This window comes from Typopeltis vanoorti, chromosome 3 (assembly GCF_054136105.1).
Source record: "Typopeltis vanoorti isolate ZY-2024b chromosome 3, IOZ_Tvanoo_1.0, whole genome shotgun sequence".
Lineage (NCBI taxonomy): Eukaryota > Metazoa > Arthropoda > Arachnida > Uropygi > Thelyphonidae > Typopeltis > Typopeltis vanoorti.
The window spans coordinates 71685322-71696574 of record NC_143551.1 but is presented as its reverse complement, the minus strand read 5'-3'; the positions used below and the strand labels follow the sequence as shown (position 1 = coordinate 71696574).

Below are 11253 nucleotides of genomic sequence, written 5' to 3'. Positions count from 1 at the left end.
CAATTTACCAGAACCTATTCTACCAGATAAGAAATGTATAAACAAGAAAAACAACACTAACAGTTTCGATCAGTAAGAATGCCAAAATGCTCCTAAAAAGAAACAAGATTCAAAGCTAATGCAGTTGAAATCAAAGATTTAAATAGGATGATAGATTATTAAAAGGAACATTAATTGCATCGTAAGGAAGATAATAGTATACGACTACAAGTGAACGCATACTATCAAGGAAACCCAATCAGTCTGGAATACAACATTCTGAATGCGAAAACCATGTGGGAAAAGCAGGCTTTCCTAAGGAAAGAACTGTCTATTCTCTACATCAACAGCAAGCATTCGAAATACGTACTAACTTAGTTCAGACTTATCGGAAGGAATATATAAATGATAAAGTTTTTTTTTTTGTATTAACAGAGTGATATCCGTAGAAAACAAAGAGTTAACCATACCAAAGGTCAAACTTACAACAATACAGCACTTCAGAAACGCGACTGTCGAATAAGAATATTCAGCAGGAAATATTAGCAGAAAAAAGATGTAAGTTATAAATTAGAGTATGTAGGACAATATACGCACTGAAAGTAAAACAATACCAAACAAGATCACTTTTTTTAGATATTAAATTCTGTAACATCCAACTCAAATTAAATATCCAAAAATTTCTCGACGAAGTCAAATTGCGGATAATAACGATATATACTAATTGGAAAGAAGTTACCGCACAGTCCCAATGGGCAAGGTGCATCGTGCCATGTAACGAGATACGTGCTTGAAGCCGCTATGAATTGGGGGAATAATGCTCCAAAGCCAGTGCAGCTGTGTCTGGCTGAAATGACTGCGAAGGGAAATTATGGAGTTTGAAAGAGGTGTTGTGATAGGATGTCATGTTTTAGGCCTATGCGTTCGTCAAATTCTTGATAAAATGGGCCATCTCAAGTCAACAATCAGCAGCATCATACTGAAATGGAAGCGGAGGGAGTCAACTGCAAGTGCCACCCGCAGTCGAGATACTTGCAGTGGACTCCCGATGCTTCCACTCTCTCTCTCTCTTTCCAATTTTGTTCCTCATACACATGCATAACATTAACCAACTCTCATCATAAAGTAAGATCTTCCAATATTAAGAGACGGCTATGGGACGCAGTATCTATCATAACGGATCCATAATGATGCAAACTCAGCTTACGAAAATTTACAAAACGATATTAATCAGATTACCAGCTTACATAAACGGCTTACACACACTGAAAACTCTGACGAAATAAAGATGACGATATTCCAAGCACACCAACACAATCCAAGGACACTCAGAATCTCACCATCCGACATCCATCCTCCTATGCGCAAAGTGCTAATCCTAAAACTAAAACCATCACCCAGGTGGAAAAACAACAAGATGCCTTAGACTTCCCTTTGATGCTGATGTAAATTGAAAGAGCCATATAAAATATGAACACAATAAACAAGATAACAGCAAGAAAGAAAACTAAAGATGGCTCCTACATGAAAACATTAATCTATATGGAATTATGTGAGATTATTTTAAGAAACACGATAACAACCCATGCAGGCAGAAAAGGAACTAAAAGATTATAATCAGTGCAGTACAAAAGAGTAAAATCGATTTCCTGCTATACTCATATGGAATAGCAATGACTGAACACAAATGCCAACCAGGTCGGCAGTTTAATGAAGAACTCGTGTCCATATTCATTTTTACTAATATTTTTCTTTTAAAAAGGACAGTTATATTTTTAAATGTATATCCCATTATTAATGGATTCTTTCTTTTGTGTCATAGTTATTTTTTAAATACAATTATACACATGTTAAAATGCTGTAACTTCTATCTTTCTTTGGTCTATATGCTACTGTGTGATTAAAAATGACCAAAAGAAATGATACTTATTATTACAGGTATATTGTAACCACAAATACTCTAGACATAATTTTTACATTGTTTACAATAATTATCATCATACGCAAATAAATGACTTGTTGTTCGTAAACAATTGCGTTTTGTCGATTATTTAATTTTTGTTTGGAGTTTCAGTTATTTTATTTTATTATTTATTAAAGAAAAGGCATTTTTGATAAATTACAATTCATAAAATGTGATATACTTTCTGCCTTTAATTGTTACGCCATCTCGTGTTCAACGAAATAACTAATATGTGAATTGTGTCAGGGGACTTGTATTTCAGTGATCAATTTCTAAACTGTAGAAAGTAGAATTACTTGGTAACATTTCCATTTGAATTCCAAATAATTAAATTTAAAAAAAAATAGAATCTTTAGCAGATTGAAGAAATACCGAGCTCATTTTACATTTTGTGGCCGGCGATCAGAAATAGTAATGGTGTACCAGTCTCACACAGACGATTGACTCCTCAGTCTCAAATCTGAAGGTAAGGACAAAAACAACAGAAAAAAGTCTTGTTAATAATAATAATAATCAAGCAGTACACAAAGCTCAGTTGAGATCTTGAATAATTTCTTAACTGTGATTACGAAACTAAACATGACAAAACTCCCCTCTTTTCAAATCTTGGTTCTTTTAATAGCAACGAAGGAAAAAAATCATTTAATATTTAATATTCACTGAAAATTTTATTTATTTTTTCTGCTTTGAAAGACGTTAGCGTATATTTTTTTTCGGTTTAAGAAATAACATTTATTTTGGAAACTAAAGAATTGTACTTATTAACGGCAGCAATCAATTTAGTGTTAACATGCATGCTAATATTTAGTGTTAACACATATGAAATTTTTAGCATATACTAGGAGGTTCTGAGATCAGTATTGTAAAAATTAACACCTTCCTGTTTATAACTCTGGTCAACGTAATAGTTCTGTTTTTCAAAGTTCTTTATGCTGTGTGCCCATATTTATCGCTTTACCAAACAACTAATTTCTTGCAACTCTGCTATCGCATTAATATAACGGGAGAGGATTTCAGATTTGTTTGTATTCTGTTCCAAATGACAAATTCCGAGTCTAACACTTTCAGTTTCGAGCAGCTAGCGCAGATGTTAATAGAACTTTGCTAATAACGATGATTACATTTTTTTCCCTTTTTTTTAGAAATATAAATTATGTTATCAACATTATGAAAATAAAACTATAAACCATTGTGTTATCACATGCACGCGATAGTATGGCATTTGTTATAAATTTGATCAACAGCAAAAAGAGCATAACAGATTTCGTGCTTCTGTTGTGTTTTTATTTTAGATATTTTTATTACTAAAATCTCAGAGTTTTAATGAATGGATCCCACATACAGGATGCACGTTGTATAGAAAGTTGAGCTGATAATAGTCACAGCTAAAGTTCGACCACGGATGGGAGACCTCGCGACACTTCTGCGCATGACAGAAGAAGAAGAATCCATTCCGATAGTAGGTTAATCAATCCGTCTTGTGGATGAGTTGTTTATTATTACACGACGAAAATTCGTTTTCTTTTATACGCATTTTACTTTTTCAATTGGTAAGTATAACAGTTGGGAAAGTTTTCGTATAAAGCAGGTGATTTCGTGTGTTGGTGAAGACTACTTACATCACCTTACACCTTTCTCCCCTTCAACAGGACTCTTCTTGGAACTGTGCCAGCTCAGGTTCTCTCAACTGTGGGCGTATAATCACTCGTTTCGGCTCTATATATCTAGAGACGAGAGCTATAGGCCGCAGCAAAATAACGCCATCAGAAGATCAACGTATATCAAAATTCAGTAAGTATTATAATTATTAATTTAATTAACTGAAGAGTTTATTTTATTTTTTAAATTAAAATAACTCGTTTACAATCTTCGAAATACAGTAATCCCTCGATTAATGCTCCCCCGATTAGTGCGTTTTCGATTAGTGCGTTTTTTTTTTCGATACCCAAATTCGATTAGTGCGCTTCTAAAATTCGATTAGTGCGCCTATATACATCTTAAAAATAAATGTTACAGATTTTAAAAATTTTCTATCTATAAAGTTTTCATGGCTAACTATTTTAAAAAAAATCACTCACCAGAATGAAATAATTTAGTTACCGATTTAAAACATTTTACAAAGTTATTTTTAATGGCATACTACACTACTTCCATGTACACTATGTGTATACAATATTCCAAATTTTTACCTCCAAAATTTATGTCGTCTGCTATAGTACGCCCACAGATTCGAGACCCTTCGACACTTAATGTCACAAAAAGGAGAATCCATTCCGATAATAGGTAATCAATCCATCTTCTGGGATGAGTTGTTTATTATTACTCTTCGGAAAATTAACTTCTCTTGTATGATCATTGTAGTTTTTAAAATGGTAACTTTTTGCTTGTATAACAGTTGGGAAATTTTATCCATAAAGCACGTGATTTCGCGTGTTGGCGACCAATTCGTACGTCCTTCATTTCTTTCTCCCCTTCAATGATAACGTCCAAGAGTTAATTAAATCTCATTCTGAGAAGTTGAGTGATTCCGACCTGCTAAATTTAGATGCGCTGCGGGAAGATCCTAAAAAATATGAAGAAAATTTAACCACTGATAGTCAGCCAAAAGCGATTTCACAGAAACAATTTGAAAATATTTTTCGTACAATCAAAGTTTTTAAGCTGACTCTGATGAAGAGAGAAGCAGTAAAATGTGCAGAAGAGTAGAACAGGCAATAGGGGCCATACCGTCGGTTGTATGAAAAAAAGAAACAAAATGCCCGCTAAACTGCGTTAGCTCAATTCTTTGTTAAGAAGCAGAATAATAAAATTTATATTCTCAATATGTTTTATTGTCTTTCAGCTTCCATGTTTTCCTTTAACTTGGCCCTGAGACATACCTTCATTCTTTTATCAAAAAAATTAAGGTTCAAAAAAGAAATTTGAGGAACGATTTATACTTTTCCCCATAGGTTATTGTATTCGATGAGTGCGTTTTCGATTATTTTTAAAGAACGCCTTAGGTGCACTAATCGAGGGATTGCTGTATCCTCTTTTAAAATAATCTATTTCCTCATTGGAAGCTCTCGTTATTTTAGCTTTTGCTTTTAGGTTTTCATCGACTTTGTTGTTGTTATTTTTGGCATAATCAACATTTACGAAAGCAAATTTTCTTTAGTTGCTGGAGGAAGCCGATCAGGATTATCATGATCAGTGGATCAGTTATTTACAAAACGAAAATTAACGATATTGTTTCTTCAAATTTTATTTATCTGATGTTTGAAACTTTCCATTTCATTTATTCACTTGTTCCTTTACCTTCACCCTCGAAATATTCGTATTACTGCGCTAATGCTAATAGAAAGGCTCACATGTTAATGGTTATTCATAACAGCGTTTCAAAGGGGAAAATAATAAAAAGAGGATTAACTTCCTCACGCACATCGTGAAGTGTACAGTAATTATGGTTGCAAATTAATGCAAAAATAATTACTATTTTTAGAATCGAAATCATAACCGATGAAGATTCTAAAGATAGAGTCTCAGACCTGTTACGACTTCCGTGTAGTAGAGTCTCCTTCCACTTAATTCTGTATTGAAGAACAGAAGAATATAATTTAAATCTATACTCAACTCGAAGGCAAATTAGGATTTGCGTGTCATACTCTGGATATTCCTGTTCACAGAATTAAATGGAAAAAGACAATTCTGCTACACGAAAGTGCTGCAGGTCTGAGACTGTCTTTAGAATCGGAATCAGTTTTGATGCCGATACTAACCTCATCTGGGATCTGGGAGAGGCCATTCTAAGACCCCCATTAGTATGCACTTCTCTGAATTGAATTCACTCTTTCGCAGTTTTTTCAGGAAGTAATCTCCTAAAATGTGCCTACCTAGAGGGCTCCTCCTAGGACATTTGTTCCTTTTTAGTCGTCGCAATTTGAATTGTTTCTATAACATTCTAATCAGTGGTGTGTGTCACCACAATTGTTATCTGTGTTCTGATGATGCTTGGTTAGCAAACCAACAAAATATTAGAAAGTAGAATCAATTATTCAATAGTTGTTTCTTCTTTTAGTGTTGTTTTTACTGCGAAGCACTGTTATGAATACCGAGCTAATGATTTTCCCTCAATTGCATTTGTACATGATACACTTGTATCCTACCCGGAAAATAAAATGTATCTAAACAACAAACGGATAACTTACGTGACAAAGTTTGTCATTATATCCAATGACATTTCTATTCACTTAAAAATAGGCATAGTGTTTGAACACATTCTTTTTTTATACGGATAATCTGTTTTTCTTCCCAAGTGTTTTCTGGAGTTATTCGAGTTATTAAAGAAAGACATCTTTAATAAACCTCCAACGATACTCAGCCTCCGTATATCAGTCGGTATAGACGAAACCATTACTTCGGAAATGATCTGGGTTTGATTCTTGTCTATGACGCGAAGCACCTTTATCGGATCATTTCAGGTGAAGATGATTTTGACGGTCTAATACGGAAGTGGGAGGGTTTTGTCCTCGCTCCCGGAATCTCAGCAGGAAAATGCAGTTTACAGCTACAATACACAATGCGGTTAGCAAAAATCAGTTGCCATCACATAAGCTGTAGCAGGTTTCTAGAATTTCCTCCCATCTATTCTAGAAAAGATGGGAGTATTGTTTGACTGCCAGAAGAACTAAGCGTTAGATTGGCTGCCAAATCGCTCTAGCTCAATTAGCGTTACTAGGACGTTTTTAGCGCTAATCCCGAAGTTATGAATTATTTCACTAATATCGATATAGCCTTTTAATTTTATCGGAATTTTAAAAACCAATTTTAAAAAAAATTAATTTAATTGTTTTTTTTTAAACCAATAAAATTAAAATGACTTTTAATTTTATATGTTTTTAAAATGACAGTGTATTATACGGCATGTTTTGTTATGTATGCCATACGAATAAAGAAAAAAATAAAGACGGGAGAGAATCAAAGGAAACATTAAAAGAGAGTCAGCAAATTTACGATACAAACCTTAAATTTTTGTTATTATTTTTCTAAATTTTAAGTGAATAATGCAGTCATTTTTTTTATTCTTATTACAGGAAGAAGACAGTGTTAGTATGTTGCATGTTTTTGATTTTCGTCAATCTTGGAAGGTGAGTATTATGTAAAAACGTTTCCCTACATTTGTGCATTTATTTGTTTGGTTTTATTTTATTATACGGTTGTCTAGCTTTGCTACTCATTTTTTTGTTTCAAAACAGGGTTAATTAAATAAATGAACATAAAATGAGAGCGTTTGTTCTTCACTCATTATTCTTTAATAATAATTCGAGAATGAGAGAGAGAGAGAGAGAGAGAGAGAGAGAAATTTAATAGTGTAGAGCTTCTCAATTAAAATTCACTTTTAATTTTGAAACTATGGATAAGCACCAATTAATGTCAATTTGTTGAAACATTGATAAATGAAAGCGCCATGTTTTAGCTTCACGGATTTTAATGAAATTTATTATTTGTTAAAGAACTTTTATTTTTTTCTGAGATATTATAGTTTTTGGCTATATTAAATAAATTTTAGTTTCAATATTTCTTCGTATCATTTGGTAACGAGGCTAAGCAGTGATCAGTTGGAACATCTGGAAAACAAAATATCACAGTTATCATTAACGCCTATACTTGGCTATGTTAATATTAATAGCGACTTCTATTTTCATTACTATTCAGCACTTTCTATTAATTCCACATTCAGAAAGATATAAGGCCTATATATTACGAACCAGAATGTGATGTGAAACTCACCTTTTTTTTTTAAGATTTAATGGAGTATTTAATTTTCGAATGATCAGCAATGTATTCGTTGAACGATAGCATAGTCCTCGAGTGTACTGGGGAGTGGTTACTGAGAGAATGGTTTCAAAATAAATTTTAATCTCGTCATATTTCTGGAAATGAGTCTCATTATTAAATTCAGATCAATTCATATACATGCACGTTTCCTATCGAGGTATTGTATGATAAATTATTTGTAATATGTGCTGCAATACTGGTGTTTATGCTTCAGTTGCACTGCTATGAGAAATCTGTGTGTATGTGTGTTACACCCTTCATCTTTGTCTCCTTATATACCGTTCTTATTGACGTTGGTATTCTTTTATATTAGCATCCAATCGTTACGATGCGTACCATGCGAACAGAGAAAAAGAGACTGTCCTGATCCTCCTCAAAAATGTCCCGCAGGCTATACTCTAGATGTGTGCAACTGCTGTACAGTATGTGCCAAAGTATGTATAAAATATTCAGTTTGTCGCTATTGGCTCAAAACTTTAGTTTTTATTCTAGCAACAGAGATTAAGCTTATTCTAAATAATTATTTAAAGAAATTGAAAATTTAAAAAAATGTGAAAGATAATTAAATGTTTCTGAATTATGAAGTTATTATGAGTTTCTGTGTTTCTTTTTTTTTAATTCACACCATTTGGTAAATAATATAAGAAAAACAAAAATTAAATCATTACGTAGTTTTGTTTTCACACCATTTTCAATAATAGTCTGATTGTTTTGTGATGTAATCTACTAATTTTTTACACAACTTTTTACACATTTAAATTATTTTCTTTCTGTTTGGATTTATTGCACGTTAAACCTCAGAAAAAATATCAGTTATGTTATTATAAAGCTATTTACAATTAATTTCCAATCTTGTAATATTCCTCTCTCTGTCTCTTATTATTTATTTCAACTTTATTTTCAGGCTGAGGGCGAGATATGTGGTGGTGCTTGGGATACTTATGGAAAATGTGGAAAAGGCCTTGTATGTGAAAAAGAACGACCATCTACTACAATAGATGCATATTACGAAATAAACGCAACAGGAATATGTAAAAAAATTCCAACACCGTAAATGCTTGTAGCAAAGGGCATTCAAAAATGATTGGAGCACTGGATTTTCTGAAACTAATCTAGAATTTTACAGGTCATTAATAAACAGTTCTTTATAGTTGCCATATGTTTATTAGTTCCTTGCAAAACACTCACATTTCAATGCACTTTTATTCGTTTATGGAGAAAAATCAGGATTGTCAGTTTGCTAGTGGATTACATTGGGTATTTATCCGCTGTTGTCCGTTGTGATGGATAATTTTATCGTGTTACAAATTTAAATGGATGTTTGTGCTGTACATTCTAACTGGGTTTTATGCAAAGACTATTTTAGGAAAAATTTAGAAAAGAAAATAACCTAGAAGATTTTCTAGAAAACAAAATAATTTTTTAAAACAATCTTAATTTATGTAATAATTCTTTTCCCACCATTTAATTAAAAATAACAAAAGAACTTAAATAAGATATTTATAATTTTTATCTTATATTATTTCTAGTTATTAATTTAGTAATTAGATCACCTCTCGGCAATACTCATAGAAGGGTTGTTAAGTTCTATTCGCTACAAACTTGATATTAACTAGGTCTACTTACTCACTGATGAGATCTCAATAAAGGTTGAAACTGGTCTGGGTAGTGACCTTCTCTCATAATGTTGAACAGAAATACAGCTCCTTGGAGCTAAGTTCACATTATGGGTAAATATCAAAAATAGTGATCGGAGCTTGCTCCACCCTTTCTATGAGTTGCCTCAGTTTGCACTACGAAATGGATCAGGTGCCACTATCCAAGTATTTGCTTACGCTTGGAATCGCCGAACTTTATATAGTTTCTACTATATTCGGCATGAAACTCTGAGTTTCTTATTCGGCTAAGAAACGATATGAGATGTAATATCCCTTAACTTAAACAAATTAATTTAGTAATATTTATATAAGTAACGGCATCCACTATAATTATGGTGTAATACTCATTTTCTATTCTAAATGATCCTGATATCCTATAAAATATCATACGATATATTGTAATAAGATAATTATAAGACGCTAATGACGTGAAACTATATCATTAGCGGATCACATATGAAGGAGAAAATGCGTACCTCCTGCTAAAACAACAAGTGGGTGTGTGTGTAAGAAAAGATATATTTGAAGACTATCATTGAAACTTCTTTGTTCCTCCAAGCACCTCATTTTATAATATGCAAACTGAGCGTATAGTTATTAAATGGATAAGAATCCTATATTGTTGTATAGCCAATAAGTGAAACTCAAGATCGACAACTACGATCTATGAGTTTCAATGCCGAAAAACTATCGGCGAAGGCGATAGTTTTTCGGCATTGAAACTCATAGATCGTAGTTATCGATCTTGAGTTTCACTTACTGGCTATATAAAAATATAGGATTCTTATCCATTTAATATCTATTCAATTGCCAGAAAACTAGCCTTTTGGTTTTTTATTCTAATGAGCGTATAGTTGTTTCCTCATTTTTTTTTTTTAAACGTACTGTACTCATCTTCAAGCTGCACATATCTACCGTGACGTGCCAAAAAAAAAAAAAAAAAAAAATCTATGCAACTAATGAAGCAGCTACCCGATTTCATGTTTTTTTCATATTTCAAACCATTCTTTATGAACCCTAAATTTTCATGTATAAACTGTCATCTCGTTTTTTAAAAAATAAATACACCTCTAGTTTTATCGAAATCTTTAAAATTGTGATTACGTAATATATCTTTAAGAGTTTTATTTTTCCCTCCCTCCCTTTTTAATAAGTGGTAAGCGCAAAATATTAAATCAGAGTATAAATCAATAAGCGTGAATTATCAGTAAACCAATCTCATTCAACCGATTTGCTGGAATCAGACGCAAGAGAGTGAGATGATCCGCATAAAGTGAGGGTTCAACTTCCCATTTTATGAGGAATATCTAATAATGTACCCGGACTTACCAAATTATAAATTCAATTCGACTGAAGGCGTGTTAAACAGGTCTCATGCGGAGGTGGTTTTCCCTCCCGGAAATTGACATTTTTATTTTTTATAATTTATTTATTATGCCAAATATGTTCCACCAATCTTTCTATTTTTTTAAACAAATTAATCAGATAACACATATGAGTGGTAAACAAAGGACACGTGGTTTTTTTTGTTACCTTAATATTCTCAAAATCGTATTAGTTCTGTTCTTACAAATCCGTACCAGTTATTACGATGTTGATGCAGGTTTATTAAAAAAACATTTCATAATAATAGTAATATTTAGAGCAAATATTATTTGTCCGAAGCTGTTTGTAATATCTCCAGTCCACACCTTCCAAAATGAATTGGTAGTGGTAATTGCTCACAGATTCCCCCACACACCCCCACAAAATAAATAAGTAAATATAAAAGGGTCCAAATACTTACTGTAATACTGATCAGTTTCGTATTGTTTCGCATGTAGCACTCAGAACTTT

General features: G+C 32.6%; 1 protein-coding gene across 1 annotated transcript; it reads left to right on the top strand.

Annotated features, from left to right (window-relative positions):
- Positions 1 to 3367: 3367 nt before the first annotated feature.
- Positions 3368 to 8914, top strand: LOC150108256 (venom protein 302-like). Its single transcript, XM_090415704.1, has 5 exons — positions 3368 to 3492; positions 3592 to 3733; positions 7015 to 7068; positions 8073 to 8193; positions 8664 to 8914. Exons 3-5 carry the CDS (start codon positions 7040 to 7042, stop codon positions 8811 to 8813), a joined length of 300 nt encoding a protein of 99 aa, XP_090271830.1. The 5' UTR covers positions 3368 to 3492; positions 3592 to 3733; positions 7015 to 7039; the 3' UTR covers positions 8814 to 8914.
- Positions 8915 to 11253: the final 2339 nt, after the last annotated feature.